This window comes from Diabrotica virgifera, chromosome 3 (assembly GCF_917563875.1).
Source record: "Diabrotica virgifera virgifera chromosome 3, PGI_DIABVI_V3a".
Classification (NCBI taxonomy): Eukaryota; Metazoa; Arthropoda; class Insecta; order Coleoptera; family Chrysomelidae; genus Diabrotica; species Diabrotica virgifera.
The window spans coordinates 249,604,771-249,631,900 of NC_065445.1; the positions used below are offsets into that span (position 1 = coordinate 249,604,771).

At 32.6% G+C, this 27,130-nt stretch overlaps 1 protein-coding gene across 5 annotated transcripts in view; it reads right to left on the reverse strand.

Annotated features, from left to right (window-relative positions):
- Window positions 1-9,516: 9,516 nt before the first annotated feature.
- The window catches only part of LOC114340630 (elongation of very long chain fatty acids protein), a 225,357-nt gene continuing 207,743 nt past the window's right edge, over window positions 9,517-27,130 (reverse strand). For all 5 annotated transcript variants that reach the window (XM_050646076.1, XM_050646075.1, XM_050646077.1 and 2 more), the window contains exons 6-7: window positions 26,730-26,965; window positions 9,517-10,066 (exon numbers count right to left, since the gene is read on the reverse strand). In XM_050646076.1, coding sequence (XP_050502033.1) covers window positions 26,732-26,965 — 234 coding nt within the window. In that variant the 3' untranslated portion in view covers window positions 9,517-10,066; window positions 26,730-26,731. The remainder of the gene's footprint in view (window positions 10,067-26,729; window positions 26,966-27,130) is intronic.

Below are 27,130 nucleotides of genomic sequence, written 5' to 3' on the forward strand. Positions count from 1 at the left end.
AAAGTCCTTATTATTGAAACGACTGTAGTTAAAAGGGGTTGAACGAGTCACTGATCACGAATGTATGCAAATTTAGAAACACCAAATCTTGATCAATTTTTGTCTAACAGAAAAACAAAAAAATACATGATATTCAGAAAAGTAAATCTGACTTTTTTTGTATTTCGAGACTTTTGGTATCTCTAACAATTTTTAAGTTATTTTGAAAAAAAGCATATTTTTCAAAATTTAAATCTTTAAAAATTTTACTTTGAAACCAAATTTTTTCAAAAATAAACACTTTGAATCGATGAAACTTACAGATCATATAAACACAATATAAGTAAAATAATTTATGGAGCGGCAACGATTAATTTCATTTAAGTTGCTAATTAGGGGGTGGTCTTCCCGATTTTTTTTTGCAAAAACAAAAGGGACCAACTTTATTTTCAGGGTAACTTGCTTAAATTTAATGCTAGAAACTTTTAGTAAAAACAGAAATAAAGCTTTTTTTAAACACTTTAAAAAATTAAAATGGGTTTTCCCCAAAAAGTGCTTAATTTATTGGATATTTCACGTCGAATTATTCTATTTGAAATTTGGTGAATATGAATATATATTTCATTGGCTATAACTCTGGTTCTACGAGATCCAGAGACCTAACGCGTACACCATTTTTTTTACTTTTTTATAGGCTATATTTTTGCTAAGAACGGTTTTTTCGACAAAATACTTACTTTTTGAGTTATTTGCGAAAAACCGTCTAAAAATGTGGTTATTTTGTTGAAAAATGAACATATTCACTCGCAAATAACTCGAAAAGTGTTGACTTGGCGAAAAAGCTCTATAGAACAAAAGTTACTTAAAATTAGTCAGTTTACCCATTTCCGGAGTTGTTTTGGACATATATTTTTTCACCCCCAAATGGGGGTGAAAGTCACCCCCAGGGCAAAAGCACACATCGGCACAATATCACTTTTTTTCTTTGATATGTAAGCTATGCGTATGCCAAATTTCATGTCAATCCAAGCGGTTCTTTAAAATTTAGAGCAAAAACCGTGAAAGAATGGACTAAAGGTCAATTTGTTGCTTCGCAAATTGCAAAATAAATGAAATTAAATTTTTGTTAATAACTTTTACTAAATTTAACCTAGAATTATAGGGTTTCAACCAAAGTTGGGTATTTTGGTACTTAACAAATCCTCAAAACTTGAGACCGATCCATTAGTTAGTTTAAAAGTTACTCTATTTGTTTATCCCAGATACCTTTATTTTGCAATAACATAAGACAGAAAATAATGAGTGTAGGGCAATTCTGAGTATGCCATATGAAAGTAGAAGAGTGGTAGTATTAAAATGTATTAAAGATTAGCGTTCGAACAACCGGCCCTTAGAATAACTTTAAAATTATTATCCGTAGAAACAATCTTTTAATATATTCGAAAAGCTAATATTTTAGCACGCATTTTCAAATAAAAAAATTTAGCCTAGGTTCATTTGGGACTAAGTTTTTTTTTTATTTCACTTTTCAACTTTCATTTGTCATACGCAAAATTGCCCTAGCTTCATTATTTTTTATCTTATATTATTGCAAAATAAAGGTTAAACTGATTAAGGGATCGGTCTCAAATTTTGAAGGTTTGTTAACCCGCGAGTAGTCGCGCGGTGAGATAGAATCTCAATTTTTATCCATTTTCGCGATAACTTGATGAAAAATTTTGCAATTTTGAAAAAATTTCGTAAGTGCCTCGAGGAAGGTTGTAGTAATGCGTTGGAATTGTTTTTTTTCTTCTTCTTCTTTTTGTGGAATTTATGGCTTTGGGGAGAGCCAATTAGCTTTAACCCGCGAGTAGTCGCGTCGTTATATAAAATCTCACATTTCATCCTTTTTCGTAATACAGTAAAACCTGTCAGTAACGGCCACTAAAAATTAAAGAACTATTGGCCGATGTAGAAAGGTGACCGCTATTGCAAAATTTTTGTATTCTACATATAATTGGGAAATTTTTAAACTGGCCGTTAGGACAGATGGCCGATGTTGGCAGGTGGCCGTTGACACAGGTTTTACTGTACAGTAAAATTTGTCAGTAACGGCCACTAAAAATGAAAGAAATATTGGCCGATATAGAAAGGTGGACGGTATTGCCAGTTTTTGTAGTCTACATATAATTGGTTTGGAAAATTTTTAAACTGGACGTTAGGACAGGTGGCCGATGTTGTCAGGTGGCCGTTAACACAGGTTTTTTTAATAAAATTGTTAGAAATATATATTTTCAATGTAAAAAGTAGATAAAAATAGTACAAAATAAAAATTTGTTTTAAATTCGTATTTTGAGATAAAATCTCACACGCGACTATCGACGTTACAGAAGTGAGCGCGACTACTCCCGGGTTAAGTACCTCAATACCCAACTTTGTGTGAAACATTAAAGTTCTAAGGTCGATTTAGTAACAGTTATTAACATATAATGATTTTGACTTTTCTTGCAGTTTGCGTAGCAACAAATTAACTTTTTAACTTTCAAAAATTAGCATTTTGAAGGGTTTTCAATATTCTAAAAAATTAAATTTTGTAGTTTTATGTCAACTATTTAGCTTTGGAATGGGGTGCAAAAAATGGAAAAAATCGCGATTTTTGCACTAAATTGTTAATAACTAAAAAACGGACACGAACTCTTGGCAGGAAACAGAGGTAGGTTTTTTCCTATATGTCTATAATAACTAAAAAGTAGTCGGTTACCTGGATCTTTGAGTGTCCCGAACATAGTCTATTTCTAGCTTATTTCCCTGGAGTAAATAAAGGATGTTCTTGTATTCATGTGATAGCTGTACTTTATTTGATCTTCTTCCGTCATTATGTCTTACCCTCTTAGAATTCAATCAAAATGGTTTTTCCATCTAGTGAGCATGTCATCTGCATCAGAAATCAGATGCCCTTTTTATCTTTTATGAAAATTGTTTTATTCCGTATCCCGCTGTACGCTAAAACCTTGGGGTGGTTGCCACCCCATCTCGGGGGGTAGGAATTTTTTATTACATTTTAATCATGTAAATCGATGTAAAGGTAATTCTAAGAAAAAAAAATTTTTACATTTTCTTCGCAAAACTAATAATTTTCGAGTTATTCGCGGTTGAAAGTAGCAGTTTTCCGACGAAAAAATCGACTTTTTTAGAGGGTAAAAAATATAGATATCAAAATTATATCTTTTAGTAACACAAACAAAATTCTTTTTCTATAATATTTTTACGACCAATTCAAACCGAGATAAATCGCGAGTTAAAGGTTAGCTTTTTTCGTCAAATACATAATTTAAAATAGTCAAAGCCAAATAACGGGAAATCTTTGCATTTTTCAAGGAAAACTTACATAATCTTTTTTCAAGTATACAGTTAGAACTTAAAAAAAAAATAATAAAAGTTTCTAGCATAAAAATTGAGCGACTTAAAAACCAAAAAATGTCGGTACATGCTTTTCTCTACGAAAAAATCAGTGAAAACAACCCCCTAACTACCCTCCTAATTAAAAATCGCACGTTACTTTTCTGCAATTCATTTTATATTTGTATTATCAATGAACCCAAGAAGTTTGACCTATTTAAAAGGCGTAATTTTAGAATAATTGGAGTTAAAAGAAAAATGGATTTTTTGCAATTTCGTATTTTTCACCTTTTTCTTCAAAATATCTCCGAAAATACTGGATATACGAAAAAAACGACAAATTACTAAATTGTACCTTTTTTAATAGCTAAAATTTTCTTCTACATAGATATTTTACAATGAATAGTTATCGAGATATAGCTGTTTAAAATGTCTCTTTACGAGCAAACACCCCTTATTCGAGTCCTTTAAACCCACCCCAATTAAAAACTAAGGAAACTTACGGAATTTAATTTACATAGTCTTATAGCTCTTATATATCATATCGTTTGTGAAAAAACTTTTTGTCGCCAAAAATAAAGGAACTATGTTTCTAAAACGATCTTTTTTTTTTCGAAAAATTCGAATAGTCCCAGAGCATTTTCAATGTATATTATTAGACCAGGAAGCATCTGTAAAAATATTAGTACATTTATACGTTGAGAGGTGACTCAAATTTTTTTGCAGAAATTGCTTAAAAATAACTCAAATAATAATATTTGAGTTATCCTTCCTCCCAAAAAGGTCCGGAACATTGTTTAAATAATCAAAATATCAAAAAATGAGGGAAAAATTCGATTTTTTTCTTCGTTTGTTGATTATAACTTCATTTATATAAAAGTATTCATTTACGAGAAAAGTTGTACTGACATAAAAGTTACGTAATTAAATTTCCAACAATATAGAATTGGTTAAAAATTTAAAAAATAGTCACCATTGTTGCAAAATAGCAATAATTGCGAAAAAACCATACAAAAACAAGTATTCGCATTTTACGCTTTTCAACCATCTATGCTACATTTAGGACCTTCATATTTCACCCAGAAAAACTGTATGATACAGTAAAACGATACTGTAAATTTCATTAAGATCGGTTCAATAGATTTTGCAAAATAAATTTTGCAATCCAGCTTCCGCAAAAAAAATTCATTTTTTCAAAATGCTACAGGACTAAAAATAAAGCAGCTAGCAAGTTAAATTTTTTTTGTAGAAGGGTACCGTACCTTTCACTTGCAATTTGTAAAATTAAAATCGATTAACTACCACGGCGTCAGGAAATTTTTTAAATAAACATTAATTATTGGTGCTACGCGCAGGGCAGCGAATAGTTTGCTCTGCTTGGGCATTCCAATGACTTTTGATAATGATTGATACATTTTAATTTTTATTACATTTCGATATAAATAAATAAATTTGTTTATTGCAAAGTAAAAACACATACTCTATCCTTTGAAATAACACTTTTTTAGCAAAAACTTTCTTTGTTCATATATTTTAACTTGGAGAATAAAAGTTTATTATTTTTAAACATATGCAATTGTTTAAACAATATTTCCTAAACAATAATAAAATTAGTTTGATTTTTGTGGAATTAAAATATTAAAATATAACAAAATATAGAGTAAGATTATAATATATTAGATAAAGATTGGAAGAAATTTTGGTGGAAATCAACTTGTGTGAATCGAACACCGCTGTCCTGCGCGTAGCAACAAAAATTAATGTTTATTTAAAAAATTTCCTGGCGCCGTTTCTATCTGCTTTATTTTCAGTCCTGCAACATTAAAAAAAAATGATTTTTTTGCGAAAGTTGGATTGCAAAATTTATTTTGCAAAATTAATAAAACCGATCTTAATGAAATTTACAGTGTTGTTTTACTTTATCATAAAGTTTTTCTGGGTAAAATATGAAGGTCCTAAGTTTAGCATAAATGGTTGAAAAAGGTAAAATGCGAATACTTGATTTTGTATGGTTTTTTTCGCAATTATTGCTATTTTGCAACAAGGGTGATTATTTTTGAAATTTTTGACCAATTTTATATTGTAGAAAATTTAATTACGCAATTTTTATGTCAGTACAACTTTTCTCAGAAATCAGTAGTTTTAAAGTTATAAACAAAAAACCAATAAAAAAATCGAATTTTTCCTTCATATTTTGACATTTTGATTATTTAAACAATGTTCCGGACCATTTTGAGTGGGAGTATAACTCAAATATTATTATTTGAGTTATTTCCAAGCAATTTCTGTATAAAAATTTGAGTTCCTTCTCAATGTCCATCTCAAAACAGATGCGCCCTGGATTATATACCACAAAACCGGTTCGTATACTGAAAGATGACTTAAAAAACTATTTGTATTTGTAGGTATTTGTACATATAGCCCAATAAATGACCGTTTTGGAGTGTAATTTCCAGGGGCAACTCCGAATTGCATGAAAATTTGGATTTAGGTTCTACTTACCCTCCACTTCAAAGTTAAATTTGAGCTGTTGGTTGCTTTTACTTGGGGGGTGACATTTACCCCTTCTCGGTGGGTGAAAAACGCGTGTTTAAAATAAAGTCGGAAATTGATAAATTGACTTATTTTAAGCACCTTTTGTTCTATAAAGTTTTTTACGTAAGTCAATACTTTTCGAGTTTTTCGCGATTTAAAATGTTGATTTTTCGACAAAAAAACTACGTTTTCAGACAGTTCTTCCCAAATAACTCAAAAAGTAAATATTTTATCGAAAAAAATATTTTCAGCAAAACTGTAGCCTATAAAAAAACGAAAAAAATGGTGTACCAGTAAAGTCTACAAATTGAGTAGAAGCAAAGTTGTAGCTCATGAAAAATACGTTCTTATTCGTCTAATTCCAAATCGAATAATTCAACGCGAAATCACCGAAGAAAGAAGCGTTTTTCGGGAAAACCTTATTATAACATTTTTAAAGTATCGAAAAAAAAGCTTATTATTTGTTTTTTACAAAAGTTTACAGCATCAAAAACAAACGAGTTACACTGAAAAAAAAAGTTGGCCCCTTTTTTTGGTAAAAAAATCGTGAAAACCTCCCTCTATTTAGCACCCTAAATGAAATTAATCGTTTGGCTTTACCATCTATTTTAACTGTATGTGTATTGTTTATATGATCTGTAAGTTTGATTGGTTCGAAGTGCTTATTTTTGTAAACATTTGGTTTTAAAGTAAAAAAAATTTCTAAAAATTTTTGAAAAATTTCATTTTTTCAAAATAACTTAAAAAGTATTAGTGTTAAGAAAAATCTTAAGGAGTAAAAAAATGTAGGTTTTGCTATTATAAATATGCTAGCTTCATTTTGTTTCTCCGTAAGACAAAAATAGGTTAAGATATGGCTGTTCAAAATTTGCATACACTTGTGATTAGTGACCCATTCAAGCTTTCTCAATTATAACCCTTTCAAAAATAAACACTTTAAACCGGTGAGACTTACAGATCATATAAAAAATAGATAGGTAAGTAAATTGTTTGTAAAGCGATAGCGATTAATTACATTTGGGGAGCTAAACACGGCGAGATTTTCATGATTTTTTACAAAAAAAAAGAGGACCAACTTTATTTTGAGCGTAACTCGCTTATTTTTAATGCTAAAACTTTTGTTAACAATTAAAACAAAGCTTTTTATAAACACTTTAAAAAAGTTTAAATGGGTTTTTCCCGAAAAGTGCTTAATTTTTCTGTGATTTCACCTTGAAATATTCGATTTGGAATTAGACGAATAAGAACGTATTTTTCATGAGCTACAACTTTGTTTTTATTTGATTGATAGACTTTATTGATACACCATTTTTTTGTATCTTTTATAAGCTACACTTTTGCTAAGCACATTTTTTTCGATAAAATATTGACTGTTTGAGTTATTTGCGAAAAACCGTCTGAAAACGTAGTTTTTTTGTCGAAAAACCAACATTTTCACAATAGCAAATAACTCGAAAAGTATTGACTTACGTAAAAAACTCTATAGAACAAAAGTTGCTTAAAATCAGTCAAATTATCCATTTCCGGTCTTATCTTGAACGTATGTTTTTTCACCCCCGAGAAGGGGTGACTGTCACCCCCCAAGTAAAAGCAACCAACGGCACAATTTCAACTTTGAAGTGGAGGGTAAGTAGAACCTAAATCCAAAATTTCATGCAATTCGGAGTTGCCCCTGAAAATTACACGGTATCGTCGAATTTCCCGTTCATTTACGTATTTTTGTGTAAATAAATGTTTTTGTAATTATTTAATTCTACTTTTTATCTGTATAGATCTATTAAAAATTATCTACTTATAAAAATTGCAATGTTATTAAGGGTGGTTTTTAAGGGTTGAAATATTATGATATGATATCATAAAGCATAAAACAATCACTATTTAACCAATCAAAACCAAATTTTACCCATATTAAAGCTTACAATGTTTTTATACAATTGTTGACAATAAGGAGTAGTTTACACCCCTAAAAATAATCAACGCCCTTGAGCATGATATAGAATATGAAGTACAGGGTGAGATGATCCTACTCCCAAATTTTTATGTAGATCGATGCAAACCGAAATTATTCCTTTAGGATAAATAAATTTTGTTTATATAGCTCCGTCAAGGGTGGTTTTAAGGGTTGAAATATTATGCTATTATATCTTAAAGCAGAACACATTCATTATGTAACTAATAAGAACCAAATGTTGACAATATTAAAGTTTACAATGTTATTTTATAATTTTTTACAATTAGGGGTAGTTTTCACCCTTAAAAAACCAAAAGCGTATAACGGCTCAATATAGAAAATGAACTAGAGGGTGAAATTAGCCTAATCCCAAAATTTGGTACAAATCGATGCTGGGCGAAAAAATTTCGAGGTTTTGCCATTTTTTCAGTTTCATTTCTTCGGCTAAATGAGTTAATTTGGTAAAACCAGGGGTAATAGGGTATTAATAGGCAGTTAAAACGTAGCACGGGCCCTACTACCTTCCTTGTATACCGTAGGCCCTAGCTGTAGCAGAGTACCCTGCTATAATCCCAAAGCATCGTTAGGGGTACCTATAAAACGGGACACTATTATTATTAAAATGCTCCTTTTGATTCATCTTCTTTATCTTTATTTTAGTGTTGTTAATATTTTATTCTTATTCGTATACTACTAATTATTTATGATATGTGCCTAAAATATATAATAATTGCTCTTTTTAAAAAATTTTTGAACTAAAAAGCAGACCCCGAACATTTTGTCTTTTCCCCTGTTGTTTCAAAGAATACTACTATTCAAGAAACTATACACTATAAGCCAGGCCGCACATCAAAGAAACATGAAACGTAAATTACGTTTCATGGAAACAAAACAGGGCTAAACAAATATACGTCCGGCCATTTATGAAACTCTCCGAAAATAAAAATGTTGTCATGAGCATGAATCACACTCGCTTCATTGGTAGGCGGACTTTGAGATTTGTTTAGCAGTGTTTTCTTTTCATGAAACATGTTTTTCGTTTCATGTTTCACGCTTTCCGTTTCATGTTTCTTTGATGTGCGGCTTGCCTAAGGCAGTCCGCACATCAAAGAAACATGAAACGTAAATTACGTTTCATGGAAACAAAACAGGGCTAAACAAATATACGTCCGGCCATTTATGAAACTCTCCGAAAATAAAAATGTTGTCATGAGCATGAATCACACTCGTTTCATTGGTAGGCGGACTTTGAGATTTGTTTAGCAGTGTTTTAGTTTCATGAAACATGTTTTTCGTTTCATGTTTCATGTTTTTCGTTTCATGTTTCTTTGGTGTGCGGCTTGCCTAAGAAACCTACTTCAATTGTGAGTGTGAGATTTTCTTTCTGTTTTCTTTCTTGTAATGTAAGTATATATGGATCCCATATTAATAATACTTATTTCTATTTTAATTATTTTGAAAATTGCTTTAGACCTCCTTCATGATAATACGTATGTAGGTATTTAGATCTCACGTTTCAAATTTCTATCTTTAACTTTTTCTGGTAATTCTTATTGCGAATCAAATTTCGTAAGTCTCCAATGTAGTATTTTTTGAAAGCTAAACATATACCTCTTCTTCTTCTTCTTCTTCTATTGTAATTAAAAATCATTTGAGGGAAATAAAAACAACTGTGGAATTTGTATCGTTTATTAAGACTTAGGATTGCCAAATAATTAAACACAACACAAAAATATTATACTAAAAAATAATGGAAAAAAGGTTTTTCATCATCACACAATGTATGCCAATTTCAGTTCTTAAACAAAATATTGTTTTGCAATGACCTACAATTTCAGAAAATATTCTTATTGATTAATTTTAGTGTAGAAACTATGTTTTGTGACATCTTAGTTTAACAATGCCTTTGGGGATGTCTGCCTCTATACGAAAAATAAAATCTTTATTATTAACATTTTTGGCATTCACAGAATTGGTATATTACTGGTATCCGAAGCCGATATCAACATTGTCACTTTGACAACTTTATTTTGACAGTAGTTTCGGACATTAAATTTGACATAACATAAAGTTTTTATTTTTCTTTTTTTTAATTTTGTTGGTTTTGATAAACTAATTTGAAAACTGCGAGATCGAAGTACTGTTCTTAAAGTAATAATTTTTTGATTTTGATAGGTACTATAACCATAAAAGAATCAGGCATTGTGAGCTTCCACAGAGAACCTAAAAAAAAACAAAAAAAAATGCCTTGCGGTGTTACAATGTATATCAAAGTACTGTTGGGTATAACTTACAAATTATAAAATACAGTAATGAGTGCCCTAATAACCGGCAAAATAACGTAATAGATGGAAAACATAATACGGTGTGAAATAAAAAGAGATGAAAATAGTAGAAGTATAAAATTATCGATAGGAACCTATAAATTTACATTATATTGATAGTTACCCACCTTTAGACGTATCGGAGGACTATGGTAATTAAAACTGTCTCAGGAAAATTTTATAAAATTCTCCTGTCACAGTGGTAGTTGTCAAACTCCTCCGATACGTCTAAAGGTGGAAAACTATCAATATAATGTAAATGTATAGGTTTCTATTGATAATTTCCCACCTGTACTAGTTTCATCTCTTTTTATTTTACAACGTATAACGTTTTCCATCTTTTACGGTATTTTGCGGGTTAATGGTTCATTCATTACTGTAGGTATAGAACTCATTTTATAGTTTTTACTTTACTTACAACAATATTTACTTAAGTTTGGTTAGGTATTTCCAAATAAGGTTAGAATATGTGATGAGCGCGCTAATAACTATCAAAATAACGCAAACGATGGAAAAGATAATACATACGTTGTAAAATATAAAAAGAGATGAAATTAGTAGAGGTGGGAAAATATCGGTAAAAACCTATCATGAAATTTAAATTACATTACCACTATTAAAAAAATTCCGCCTTTAGACGTTATCTTAATAGCTAGTTGACTTTAGTCATAATTGTACGTATGACGTTCTTCCTAACCTAGTTTTATTAGGTAATGTATGTCTTCTTCTTTTTCTTTGGTATATTGGTCTCCAACTACTTTGGCACCTTTTTAGCAAGTTCCTCGTTTCGGAATAAAGGAAAAATCCCTTATTCGCTTACAATTTGGAGTTGATATGAGACAAATACAAGAAAGGCAAAAACTTTTTCTCGTTTAGGGATAACTGCCGACCATTACATAATCCGTTTTAATGAGCCACTCTTTTAGTGTTATAAGCCACGATTTTAGTTTATCTGATGTCATTAAATGTTTTTGGGCGTCATACGTATAATTATGACTGAAGTCCACTAGGCACGTATAAGAACTATCTCAATCTCGTGACATCTCAGAACTTAATTATTATGTTTTCTAATCCATAAGGAAAAGATTTCCTGTAGCTGGCTGTATACCATTAACGCATTAACTACAAAAATTGAAGAAAAAATCTTCTGTGTAAAAGGTATATTTATTTGAAAACCCCAATAAAGGCTACATTAAAAAACGAAACGTTTTCGCTCTAAAGAGAAGATCATCAGTGTTCTAAGCAAGCTCTACATGCTAAGCCACCAAAAATACATGGGTTAAAACCCTTAAAATATCGACTAAAAGTTTTACATTGACATATTGAATATTAAATCCTGGCGATGGATGAAATTTAGAGAGATACCTCAAAGCACCATATGACTATTCCACGAAGCATGGGGGTGGTTGACCACCCACATGTTTCATTCACCTTCCTCAACCAGATTCCTCAAACACCCACATGCTTCATGGAATAGTCATATGACATATGATCAGGGCCGCGTTTAGGTCAATTGCCGCCCTAGGCAATTCTCTAGTAGCCGCCCAAGCAGAATTTTTTATTTAGGGAGCGTTCAAGTATTATGTAACGCGATTTTTGAAGATTTTTGACCCCCCTAACCTGCGTTACGTAATACTTGAACGGTCCCTTAAATAAGAAATGTATTGTTTGGAAATGTATTAAAATGAGGAACATAAAATTTATAAAAAATAATATTTTACACAAGTGAGAAGAACAAAAATCACACTGATCACAGTATGGTATGAATTCACTTTTGACCGGTGAAAATAAACACAGAATGTTTTACATAAAAATGAAAAATTATGATTATATATAATTTGCAATTTGCACTAGTATAAGATAGGAATGTGTTGCGATAGCAGTAGCCGTTATTTTTTAACTGTTATTTCACTGAAGCTATTTCACACTGTTACATCATTTTCATAATAACTGAAATATTCAGGTAGCTGACTACTTTTTTAATTTATTGTAGACCTATAGCAAGAAAACCTACCCGTGTCCTGTCTAGAGTTCACGTCCGTTTTTTTAATTATTAACAATTTAATTTGTATTTAATTTCTACATACATTACATATGTGCAATTTTATTATAAATGTATTAATTAATAAAGGGTCTAATTTGTTTAAACATTTTTTGAAAAAAATATTTTTTTCCAAATACCTATTTTCTTAATCATATCATTATAGTATGGTATAACTAGATCCAAACCCAGACATCCAAAGTGAAAGTTATCCTCCAACAACAAATTGTTCTATATGGTCTACATAATGTTCAGAAAAAAGTCACACCATTTTGAGCGTCCGGTTTAAGGCGGAGAGGGGGGAGAAATCGGTAAATTTGTAGTTTTTTTTTAGTTCTTCGTCAATATTTCTAAAACTATGAGGTTTAGCATGAACAACCATCTATACAAAAATGTTTACATTAAATTTGAAACAAAAAAGGTTCTCTGCATAATCCGCCTAAAATGAACGGTTCCAAAGTTATGGAGGTAGTATAGTATAATTGGTCCAAAAAACGCCTAACCCAGACATTAAAAGTAAAAGTTTTCCTCCAACACCAAATTATTCTATATGGTCCAGATATTATTCAGTAAAAAGTTACACCATTTTGAGCGTCCGGTTTGGGGGGTAAATAGGGGAAAAATCGGTAAATTAGTAGTTTTTTATGTTTTTCGTCAATATTTCTAAAAATATGCTCTAATGTTCTATACAAAAATGTTCTACATTAAATTTAAAACAAAAAAGGTCCTATACATAATTGTTATAAAATCAACGATTCCACAGTTACGGAGGGTGAAAAGTGGAGGTTTTCGATACTTTTTATATTTTTTGAGCAATTTATATTTTTACTGATTGAAAGAAATTTTCTTCAAGAAACGTCAACCTCACCACCCAAAATCATCTTCAATTGCCCAAGAAATATAAAAAGTATCGTAAACCTCCACATTTTACCCTCCGTAACTCTGTGTACAAGAATTCATTTGTACTCATTAGATATCTTTTAAAAACACCCTTTAATTATCTACGCTAATTTCTTTCGGTTATTTAAATGTCATCATAAACAATTCCAACCTTCTTTCGTTACATAAACATTGTTGACCTAGATCGTGAGGTGTAATTATACATACAGCCACTATAAACACTTTTCAGGGTCGACGCTGACTTTGCACTTTTAAATATATTTATACAACCAAAACATAATAAGGGAATCCTCATTACACATTCCACATTCGTCATTCTATTTTATTAGATGTAAGATTATTCGCATTAAAAGATAGTGTCATCTGCACTCCGCGAGACGACGTTACGTAGGTTGCTACCAGCTTGTACTCATGCGAGTATAATAAAACAACTTCAACAGTGAAACGACTATTAATCATTCCACCCCTCGGATAAGGGTTAACCACCCTTACCGGGAGAAGATAGCCCTAGTAATCCTGGACTATCATACGGCGATCCAAGACCAGGGAAGAAACTGAAGTAAACTGGAACGAGAAATGGAAAGAAAAACAGGAGCATTGTCTTTCTCCATTCGAACAAAACATCACCCGTTTCACATACGCATCTTCCTTCAGGATCCATTCCAAATCCATTCCAAATTCGAAATCTTACTGTGTTTTAACCTACGTAACATGTCTGTTTACCCTATCACTATCCCAACAAACCAATTAGCATAATTTGGACGTACTAATATGACAACAACTAAGTTGCAACGCAATCCTTGTAACGGCATCATTTAACTACTTGTAACGCCGACCTGAAGATGATCTGTATATTGTAGAGATCGAAACCGGTCGTCAAAGTATAATTAAATGATTGTGAGTAAGTCTGTGTTTCATTACTATATTTAATATGGACTCACATATGCAACCCATTCAATATTTGGAAAGAAAAACGTCTATGGCTGAGGATCTGGTACTTCGACCACCCTAGAATACAGTGTGGTATGTAGAAAGGATGGAGACAGCAGGCCTGACATGGAGCTAAATGGACAATGGTATGGAGATGGAACATCGTGGGACAATGGACAATGCCAGGGAACGTGGATCGAGAACTTTTGGTGATACGAACACAAACGTTTAAAGTGGTGAGTCTATATTTTGTTCTTATGGTATTTCCACGATATTTCTTAACAAATGAATGATATAGCAGTCATGTAAGGTATATTTCTAGTATTTTTATCTATTTATTTGTAATTATCTTTATGGGTATTATTGGAATTTTTTTTAACACATATTAAAGTTATTCACATGGCATATTACCATTATTATTTGAGGTATATATTATTTATATTATTCATTACGAGGGTACATTTTTGCAATTTTTTATTTTTATGATTTTAATATTTGCTATCGTAAATATACACTATCAATATAAATATACGATATAAATATATAACAAATATACGCTATATGCATAATACATTTACATTATTATTCTAACTACTTATTTACAAGGGTTAATATAACGTTATTTATTTTTGAACTATTATTTATTATTATTGCAATTTTTTTTTACATATTTTTACCATATATTGACGTATTATTTTATCTCGTTATTTTTTACTATATATCTATATACCACATATCTATATACACCGTAAGACTATCGAATTTATATTTTCGCTAAGAAGTGCAGGGACTGAGGATAGAAAATTATGTATAAATGAGTAGCAACAAAGTTACTTGGGAAGATTTTGTCAAAATAGTTGAGGAACTTGCACAAGAAGTAGGAAGACAGAGCAGAAGGGTCTTAAAGAAAAAAGTACCGAAATCTAAGGACATACAGGAAGAAGTAACGACACAGCTAATTAAATCCTATAACAAATTCACGCACTTAACTAAGAAAAACTGGGAAGCACTTTCGGACAAACGGAGGGAAGCGTGCAACAAATATTTTGGAAAAATCAGAGACAAAGTTATACGCTCATTTCAAGCAGTAAATGTAAGAACAGTGGTTCCAAATTCAATACATCAACCAATCGACGAGGAAGTTGAAGAGGAACAAAGCGACGAGGAAGTAGAAGAAGGAAAAAGCGACGAGGAAGTAGAAGAAGAAATAATTAACGACGAAATAAAATAGAAAAAAGGTGACATAAAACAAGATATGACAATATTAGACATGGCTCTGACAATCAATGAATTTTTGAATATCGCAAGCAAGATATTGTCCAACGAGTTCGATGGAAGCGCAGGGAAATTACAACCATTTTTGGACGCATTAGAACTACTTGGAAAATTGGCAGAAGGTCATGAAGACACAGCTGTAACGCTAATAAAAACACGACTTAGCAATAAGGCTAGGAACTTAATAACCACGGAAGATACGATTCCACGGATAGCTGAAGCACTGAAGAAAGAACTAAGAGGTGATAATCCGAAGAATTTAATAGCCAAATTAGCCAAGAAAAGGCAAGGGCATAGAGATGCAGCAGTGTACGCATCTGAAGTGGAAGAGTTAGCAGAACAATTAAAAGTAGCATACATAGCGGAAGGAATGCCACTGGAGTTAGCGAAGAAATATACGACGGAAACAGTAGTAACAACAATGAAACGAAACGTTAATGCAGAGAAAGCTAAGCTAATACTGGAAGCAGGTAACTTTACATCACCGCAGGAAGTAGTATCTAAATTTTTATCGATCGATACGACTGAAGAAAATGCACAAGGAAGAATATAGAAATATACATATGTGAAGTACCAGAAACAATAAAAGATGACAAAGAAAAACACAGATTAATAGAAGAATACCATAATCACCCGATGTTCGGAGGACACGTAGGGAATAATAGACTAATAAAGAAGCTAAAGGCAAGATTCCGATGGAAAAATTTGGAAAAAGACGTAAGAAAATACGTTAAACAATGCCACAAATGTCAAATTAACAAACCGAAAAGAACACATGTCGAAGAGTTCGTGATATCGGACACATCTTCCAAACCATGGGACATAGTATACATAGATACAATAGGTCCATTCACTAGAAGTAATGAAGGTAATAGATACTGTATCACAATGTTGTGTGAACTGACAAAATACGCGGTCAGCATACCAGTGTGCAATAAAGAAGCAGAGACAATAGCAAGAGGAATCTTTGATCATTTCATACCAACATACGGACTCATGAAGCAAATAAGAACAGACCAAGGCACAGAGTATAAGAACGAAGTAATGCAGGAATTAACAAGCTATTAAAAATAGAGCACAACTTTTCAACGGCATACCACCCACAGTCCATTGGAAGTTGCGAAAAACTACACAGAACGTTGAACGAGTACGTAAGAGCATTCATAGACGAAGACAGAGAAAATTGGGATGTGTGTTGCAGAATGTTCACATACTGCTACAATACAACCCCTAACGCGTATCATGGATACACACCGTTCGAACTGCTATATGGCAGGAAGGTTAACCTACCGGAAGACCTTACACAGGAGATTCAACCATGTTACAATATAGATGCCTACTACAATGAGTTACGATACAAACTACAAAGCGCACACGAGAGAGCCAGAACCTTCTTATTAAAACACAAAAAAGAGCGGCAAGAAAAGAATAAGCTCAAAGCAACACCTCAAAACTTTAAAATAGGAGACCTAGTCCTGGTAAAAAGGGAAGAGAATGGTAAGTTTGATAGTCTTTATGTAGGTCCTTTCACAATAACAGAAGTAAATAACGTTAATTGTAAAATCAGAATAGAAAACAATAAAATCAAGGAAATACATAAGAATAGATTATATGCTTACAATCCGAAAACACAGTGAGTGACAAGTGTGATGAAACAATGTTGTTAAACGAACATTTTTATTTTTATTTATGTATTTACGTAGTTTTAGGAAGTTTGTATATAAAATAAATTTTTTGTATTGATTACAACACAGTATGGGTTGGTAGCCAGAAGAGAATGGAGAAAACTAGTAAACAAAATTGGACGGAACTGTGGGACTAGCAACCTCACCATCATTCCTCATGCTACTTGAAACACCGCAAGGTGCCCTTTGCTCCACTTGGAGATGTATGATATATGATGGGTTGGTAGCATTACTTGCAAAATTTTCTGCCCGTAGTCAGAAAATTCTTAGGAGGGAAAGGTGTACAAGAATTCATCTGTACTCATTAGATATCTTTTAAAAACACCCTTTAATTATCTACGCTAATTTCTTTCGGTTATTTAAATGTCATCATAAACAATTCCAACCTTCTTTCGTTACATAAACATTGTTGACCTAGATCGTGAGGTGTAATTATACATACAGCCACTATAAACACTTTTCAGGGTCGACGCTGACTTTGCACTTTTAAATATATTTATACAACCAAAACATAATAAGGGAATCCTCATTACACATTCCACATTCGTCATTCTATTTTATTAGATGTAAGATTATTCACATTAAAAGATAGTGTCATCTACACTCCGCGAGACGACGTTACGTAGGTTGCTACCAGCTTGTACTCATGCGAGTATAATAAAACAACTTCAACAGTGAAACGACTATTAATCATTCCACCCCTCGGATAAGGGTTAACCACCCTTACCGGGAGAAGATAGCCCTAGTAATCCTGGACTATTGAACCGTTGATTTTATAACAATTAAGGATAGGACAATTTTTGTTTTAAATTTTATGTAGAACGTTTTTGTATATAACATTGTTTACGCTTAAACAAAGTTTTAGAAATATTGACGAAAAACGTAAAGAAATAACTAATTTACCGACTTCTCCCTCATCCCCCCCCCCAAGCCGGATGCTCAAAATGGTGTAACTTTTTACTGAACAATATGTGGATCATATAGAACAATTTGGTGTTGGAGGAAAACTTTTACTTTGGATGTCTAGGTTAGGCCTTTTTTTGGACCAATTATACTATACTACCTCCGTAACTTTGGAATCGTTCATTTTAGAAGGATTATGTATAGGGGCCTTTTTTATTTCAAATTTATTGTAGAACATTTTTGTATAAAAGGTTGTTCATGCTAAACCTCATAGTTTTAGAAATATTGACGAAAAACCCAAAAAACTACGAATTTACCGACTTCTCCCCCCTCTCCCCCCAAACCCGATGCTCAAAAAGGTGTGACTTTTTTCTGAAAATTATATGGACGATATAGAACAATTTGGTGTTGGAGGATAACTTTCACTTTGGATGTCTGGGTTATGTCATTTTTTTAATCAATTCTATCATACTATTAATGATCATAGAAAAAGTTAAAGTACCTATATTTTAATAAATAAATTATTTTTATTAAATAATAATTTATTGAACATAATTTATTCATTAAAATATACCTTAACTTTTTCTATGATTAATAATGATAGTATCATTACGAAAAATGGATTTTTGAGAAAATATTATTTTTTCAAAAATTGTTTAAATTGTTTATTAATTAATAAATGTCTAGACAAATTGCATATTTGCAATTTACACAAAAGTACATACAAATTAAAAGAAGAAATATCAAAATTCATTGAGTAGATCCCAAGATATAGAAAATGGTAGTAGTTTTTTAAGTTGCTTTTTTAATTTTTGAACTCGTGCATTTTTCGGCTCCCGCCAGGTAGCTGACAACTGTTTTAATTGTTGACCTATAGGATGAAAACCTACATGTTTCCTGCCTAGAGTTCGCGTTCGTTTTTTAATTATTAACAATTTAGTGCAATCAACGCAGAAGCTCCCCCTTCACTTACTATGACTAATCATCATTTGAACTACATTTTTAAAAATTCGAGTAAAATATCATCTTTCCGAATACCTATGTAAGAAGATGTTTTGTAAATGTTTATAAACTAGTATTTTTTACTATATTAGATAATTTTTTATCTTTTCTTAATACATTTTGATAGGATCACTTTTCTACTTTCATTTGGCATATGCAGAATTGTCCTATCTTCATTATTTTCTGTCCTTTGTTATTGCCTCTGGGATAAACAAATATAATACCTAACTTTTAAACTAATTAATGGATCGGTTTCAAATTTTGGGAGTTTGTTATGTACCCCAATACCCAAATTTGAGTAAAGCGAAACACTACAGTTCTAAGTTAGTTTTAGGAAAATAAATAACGCTTTTCAGTTATTTTGCAGTTTACGAAGCAACAAATTAACTTTTTGACTTTCAAAAATCGTCATTGTGAAGGTTTTTCAATGTTCTAAAAAAATAAATTTTGTAATTTTATGTCAACTATTTAGCTTTTTAATTGAGTGCAAAATATGGAAAAAATCGCATTGGTTGCACCAAATTGTTAATAATTAAAAAACACGATCTCTAGGCAGGAAACATGAAGGTTTTCATGTCCGGAACATGGTATATTTATTGCTTATTTCCCTGGCTGGAGTATTATTTCAGTGCTACGACACGAATGTTATCTCCTTGTAATAATACAGTTTGAAAATCCCAACTCTAACTCGATTTCCTAGTGGTAATCTTTAGTTTCTGCAATATGTGCAATATTGATGTTTTCAGTCAATTCACCGTGTTTGCGGAGCTTCTGACGGCCCAATAATCACTAAATTTATGACTTCCGTTCTTTTTGGATGAATAGTGTTAGGTTTAGGATAACAGAATGTTATGTTTGTTTTATTTTTGATATGAATGCAATTTCTTTTATTTAGAAACGAACGCCCACTTCTATTTCATTGATGGATGAATGATGAATATACATATTTGTTATTCGATTTTAATTTTTAAATACAAATATTTTTTGTACAGTATTTTTCCGCGCCAGGGGCGTCTTTTGATAGGGTAAGGGGAGGCAGTTGCCCCCTCTCCTGAAACTGAAAATGACTGAAATTTACAAAAAATACTTTCAGTTTTCATTATTACATCATATATAATGTATTGTATATTATATAATGCTTCCCCCCCCCCCAATCAAAATTTCAAGCCCCTGTGCCGCCTTCTCACAATTTGCCGCCCTAGGCAGCTGCCTATATTGCCTAATGGATAAAGCAGCCCTGCATATGATGCTTTGAGGTATCTCTCTAAATTTCATCCATCGCCAGGATTTAATATACAATATGTCAATGTAAGACTTTTAGTCGACATTTTAAGGGTTTTAACCCATGTATTTTTGGTGGCTTAGCATGTAGAGCTTGCTTAGAACACTGATGATCTTCTCTTTAGAGCGAAAACGTTTCGTTTTTTAATGTAGCCTTTATTGGGGTTTTCAAATAAATATACCTTTTACACATAATGATGATTCTTTATCTAGATAGATATAAGATAAAAAGTATGAAAAGCTTTACACCAAAACTGTATGAAACATAATAAAGAATGGTGTCTCAGTATAAGGTTGCAAAATATAGAATATATAGTGGTTAATTCTTAAGATAAATTCGAGGTAGTTATTAATAATGATGTGGAAATAATGCAGGTAAAATCGTTTAAATATACAGGGTGTATCAAAAATACAGGTAATAAATTTAATCACATATTCTGGGACCAAAAATAGTTTGATTGAACCTAACTTGCCTTAGTACAAATGTGCATATAAAAAAAGTTACAACCCTTTGAAGTTACAAAATGAAAATCAATTTTTCCAATATATCGAAAACTATTAGATATTTTTTATTGAAAATGGACATGTGGTATTCTTATGGCAGCAGCATCTTAAGAAAAAATTATAGTGAAATTTGGACACGCCATAAAAATTTTATGGGGGTTTTGTTCCTTTAAACCCCCACAAACTTGTGTGTACGTTCCAATTAAAATATTATTGTAGTACTATTAGTTAAACACAATGTTTTTAAAACTTTTTTGGTTCCTAGTACTTTTTCAAAAAGTCAGTTTTTATCAAGCTACATATTTTGAATATTTATCAAATCCACCACATATTTGTATATGGTTAACTACGATTATGGAGAATATTGGTAATAATATGAAAATTTATTTATGATTTACATTTTTAGGTACATTTTTAACCATTTTAAAAAAGAAGCCACATCTCGATAAAAGGTGCCTTCTCGAAAAAATACAAACAGGCAAAAAAGTTTTAAAAACACTGTGTTTAACTAATGGCACCGCAGGAATATTTTAATTGGAACTTACACAAATATTTGGGGGTTTAAAAGAACAAAACCCCCATAAAATTTTTATGTAAACATATTAAAAAAATAAGCCTCAACTCGATAAAAATTGCCTTATCAAAAAAATATTAAGAGGCAAAAAAGTGTTAAGAATATTGAATTTAACTAATGGTACCACAATAATAATTTAATTGAGACGTACACAAAAGTTTGGGGGGGTTTGAGGGAACAAAACCCCCATATAATTTTTATGGAGTGCACAAATTTTACTATAATTGTTCTTTAAGATGTTCCTGATGTAATCGTCTCAAAGAAATTTTGTTAAATAAAAACATAACAGTAGAGACATTAGAATTATATGTAACCTCTATTGGAATCAAACAGCAAAAGTGAAAGTTGAAAATGAACTAACTGAGGATATCCAGATTCGTCGTGGGGTGCGCCAAGGGTGTATTTTATCACCATTGTTATTTAATTTATACAGTGAAGCCATCTCAGAATTAGTGTTGGCCGAAATCAATGAGGGCCTAATAATAAACGGTGAGCCACTTAATAATATAAGATATGCTGACGATACCGTACTTCTAGCGGGAACACTGGAAGAATTGCAACACCTTCCTCAACAACTAAATATACATTGCAACGATTATGGACTAAAAATAAATTTGAAGAAAACCAAGTTCATGGTATTTACAAAAGCACAAAACATCAGAGTTAGACTAGTACTGGATAATACAGAAATTGAGCAAATATCTTCGTATAAATACCTTGGAGCATGGATCACAGAAGATACTGATCAGACAAAAGAAATAAGATGCCGCATTGAAATTGCACGATCCATTTTTAACAGATTGATGAAACTTTTCTGTAATCGCAATATCAATATAACGCTCCGGATAAGAATGCTTCGTTGTTATATTTTCTCCACCCTTTTGTATGGGGTTGAGACATGGACACTAAAACAATCCAACATTAAAAATCTGGAAGAATTCGAAATGTGGTGTTATAGACGTATTCTGAAAATATCATGGACAGATCGTAAAACAAACGCACAAGTGCTCGAACAACTAGGACAACAATGCAAAGTTTTAAATTCCATAAAAATCAGGAAGTTGGAATACCTGGGGCACATCATGAGAGGTGAAAAATACGAACTATTAAGGAATATAATGCATGGCAAAATCAAAGGCAGAAGAAGCGTAGGAAGACGTAAAATATCGTGACTACGCAGTCTCCGTGAATGGTTTGGATGCAGCTCAATTGAACTATTTCGGCGCGTAACCAAAAAAATTATAATTGCCGGAATGATTTCCAATCTCCGATAGGAGCGGAACTTTAAGAAGAAGAAGATGTTCCTACCATAAGAATGACACATGTCCATTTTCATTAAAAAATCTCTAATAGTTTTTGATATATTCGAAAAAATCGACTTCTATTTTGTAACTTCAAAGGGCTGTAACTTTTTTATGTGCATATTTGTACTAAGGTATTTATTTTATTTAGCGTATGGCAATTTGATACACAACATTATCACACATATCAGGAGCTTGGAGGAGTAAGGGCGAACTGCAAAAACGATGTTTCGGGAAAACTGAGTTAAAGTTTACAAACACGTTAGAATAGTAAGGGCGAACCAGTGATGCTACTAGATTATGCGGTTTATCGTCGCATTTCTACTATAGCGTGCTGTCTACCGATGGATACGGTGTACAATGTGTATTATTACAATGCCGACAAAAAATCTTTACAAAGTGAATAAAACGTGTAAATCTTAGGAATTATTATTTTAATTTTATGGCTCGTTCCCAACTAAAATAGTAAATTGATATAATAAAGTATTAACTGGTAAAATTACTATAATAATCCTTCTTATTTATGCCTTATATTCCCTTTGTAAAGATGGTTTTTGTGGGTGTCACGTTCTATCAGTACATGGGCTCATCACTACAATCTTTTCTCAGAAACGTGTTAAACAGAATAATAAAAGGCGCCTTTGTAAGCGGAAAGTTTATCGTCAAGTACTAATAAAAATTACAATATACAATAAAATTTATGCAAATTTAATTTCTCTACTATTATGCAAATTACACCCTAATCTTTTCCTACGGTATGGAAATCCTTCAGGTAGATCTTAAAAACTTAACGAGGATTTTGCAAGATTTTTATGAAATAAAAAAAGAGGTTTAATACTTTTTATTCTATAAAAATAAACATCTCTAGTGTTTTTAATAAAATTCACAAATAAAGCTTCAATTGAATTCAATTTGATTTTCATCGTCTACAGTTGCTACGTTTTATGTATCTCACTGTATCTCACTATCACCAATTAAAGCTACTAAGTAAGCTACAAAATTACAGAAACACCGGCGCGTTAACAGAGGAGAAGGGGCGAACCTTGAACGGAAACGCAACGAAAGCTTGTGGGTTCGCCCTTACCCTTCTAGACGATTATGCAGTTCAGTTTCTGACATGAATAGATTGGTATATTATTTCTTACGAAATTTTAGGAGTACGAAGGGCGAAAAATGCTGTTTTAATAAACAGACGCATTCTTTAAAAGTATGTGAGGAAGATGAGAGTATTTTTGAAATGACCATTTTTCAGGTTCGCCCTTACTCCTCCTAGCTCCTGATATGTTACAGTCTAACATCTAATGTATTAATATATTCAATCGACGCTGGTGTTGCAGAGGCGAAGTCCAGAGGATCTCCATCATACTTTCTCCGAGGGCATTCGGCAATCATATGCTGGATGGTCTGTTTCTCGGCGCCGCAGTCGCACTCAGCAGAGGTTCTCATTTTCCATTTATAAAGGGAATCTGCACAGACTCCATGACCCGTTCATATCCTGTTAAGAGTTGACCATGATTTTCGGGGGAGGTCAAAACCTGGTGGAGTTTCTGTGATGCATGGTGTGTTTCTCATTATTAGGTTCGGTCTGTCGCTCTGCATGTTCTTCCACTGGGAGTTCATTTGGAAATTGTTGGAACTCAAGTTTATTGCATCTCTAGTCGGAGGTTTTCTGGAGCGCAATCGATGTGAGTTAGCGTCGGCGACATTTGTGTGTATAGGTAACTGCGGGTTGTTAAGCAGCTTTTGGAATTCTCTAAGCAGAGCATGCTGACGACGAAGGTTAGGTGGAGGTATGTGGCTCAGTAGTGGAAGCCACTCCACAGGTGTAGACTTGATCGTTCCAGATATGAGACGCATGGTGACATTGAGCTGAGTATCTATAATTTTTGTGTGAACGCTGTTCAGCCAAACAGGGGAGCAGTATTCAGCTGCGGAGTATACGAGTCCAAGGGCTGAACACCGAAGTGTACTTGCTGTTGAGCCCCATGTAGTCCCGCAAAGCTTCTGTATGATGTTGTTACGGGTTCTCAGCTTTGCTGCGGTGTTCTCAAGATGTTTCTTAAAGGAGAGTGTTCTGTCCAGGGTGACGCCGAGGTACTTGGGATTATAGTTGTGCGTGAGCAGTTGGTTATCAATGTACACTTTAAGTTTTGTGTGGGCCATATTGTTGTTCAGGTGAAAACAGCTAACCTCGGTTTTTTTGGGGTTAGGTTTATGTCTCCATTGTTTAAAGTACTTAACCAGGCGTTCCAGATCTTCCGTTAGGATTGCCTCGGAGTTTTGCATTAAGGAGTTTTGAGTTGCAAGTGCCCAGTCGTCTGCATATCCAAATTTTTTAGATCTGGTAGGGGGCATATCAGCTATATACATACTAAATAGCAGCGGTGCAAGTACGGAGCCCTGGCGGAGGCCGTTGTTAAGCGTTCTCTGTTTGCTCACTGTAGTTCCCATGGTTACACGAAAGTTTCTACTGCTCAGCATAGTATTTATGAGTCGGGCGGTTGCTTTGCAGGGGATTATTTTCAGGAGCTTATAGATGAGGCCATCTTTCCAAACCGTGTCATATGCAGCCGATAAATCGATGAATGCCACAGACGTCTTCAGTTTTCTTTGGTAACCTGCCTCTATGTAGGTAGTTATAGAGAGCACTTGGTCAGTGGTGCTTCGTTGAGGCCTAAATCCTGCTTGTTCAATTGGTATTTTTTGAAGTAGCTTTGGGCCCATTCTGTTCAGGATCAGTCTTTCGACTGTGTACTAAGGTAAGTTAGGTTCATTCAAACTATTTTTGGTCCCATAATATGTGATTTAATTGATGGATTCGACCGTTACTTGATTGAAGTTCATTTTATCTAACAATAAAACACTGAAAACGTTTGTTTTCTATACTTCCACAAAATTTATTACAACTATGTGACTACAGATGTTTCGGCAGAGTGCCTTTCTTAAGTGATTTAGTTTACTATGTGTTTGCCTTTTTAAAGTCTTTAACTGAAGAGGTTGAGGAGTGGGGAGCTGTTTGTCTCGAGTTGGTCATTCAGAATTATATCTTTATTTATATATATATATATATATATATATATATATATATATATATATAATATCGGTTTACAACGTTCTTCAACGTCTTCCGATTTCCAATCTCCATCTCGTTCTGTCATTCCATAGATCGTCCTCGAGTCCTCTGTCCCTGATTTCTCTATCAACTCCTATCTTTATTTTTCCATTTATTAATTTCCATAGATTCTAATAAACATAGCTTAAGGCCTTTATTTTGAATATGCAGAATTTGAAACTGTTCATTAAAATAATGATTATAATCTAGAAGGTGAAGTGCGTATGTAGACGAGTCTGTTTTTCTATTGTTGAAGGCCCTTTTGTGTTCTGCTATCCGTTTGTCAAAGGTTCTACCAGTTTGACCGATGTAAGTTTTCGGACAGTCACCACAAGTTAGTTTGTAAACACCACTCTGTAGTTGTTTTCTTCCTTGGCTCTTATTGTTCTTAATATATTTGCTTAAGTCTCTGAAACAGCTGTAGTCAAGTAGTTGTAATAAATTTTGTGGAAGTATAGAAAACAAACGTTTTCAGTGTTTTATTGTTAGATATGTGATTTAATTTATCACCTGTATTTTTGTTACAATCTGTATAGGAGCACTTTTGACAACAGAGTGGCTAAACTAAGAGGAAATTAAACACCGAATAAATAGAAAAAGAAAGCAATTGGAAGACGTAATTCAGTATCGTAAAACCTAGACAGAACGGAGGAAACAAAGATTAGTATTTGAAGAGCATTTGTGGACTCTGTAGTAACGCATGAAAGTAAAGTGTTAACTTTAAATGGAGCATAGAGAAAGTTAGATGTAGAAGAAAAAGGGCTGTCTCTAAAGAAGCGCCAGAATATCAAAGTGCGGCAGAATTAACAAAAGTTAAGTAACACAACAGAAAGAAAGAGTCTTAGATGGTTTGGACATCTACGGATGGAAGAAAGTAGATATTTCAGAGGAGTATTTAGATAAAATCCGTCAGCAAGACGTACAATAGGAAGAACAGATTGTCCTGGAGCGGATACATCAGAAAGGAATTAAAGCGCAAAAATTTAAAGGAAAACGACGGTCAGACATAAATCCCCCTAATATATGTATATAAAAGCAATATCTTAAAACTTACTTCTAATCTGCTTTAATTTCCTTTTGAGACACATTATTATTTGTTTCAATCTTCTTAGCGTTTTTATCTGATTTCTTAGATTGTTTTCTAGATCCATATGCCTGATTATAAAAGTGTGAAAATAAAAAGTAGAAAAATACTGCATTCGGCGCCGTGATAAACGCTGTCCATGTTGGATATCCACAGTCTCTGAAAAACAATTGGCTGTTGTGTATGAACACTATGCAAAACTGGCCCTAAAAATATTAAAACAAATGAAAAGTTAAAAATTGCTGCAAATCTTGCGATACTTATTTATTAGGTACATATTTTTTCTATCATCTGATTAGCTTGTTGTATAGTCTGGGCTGATTATCGGAGAATAGGCCATTTTTGGGAAAAGTTATTTACCAGCAATTTTA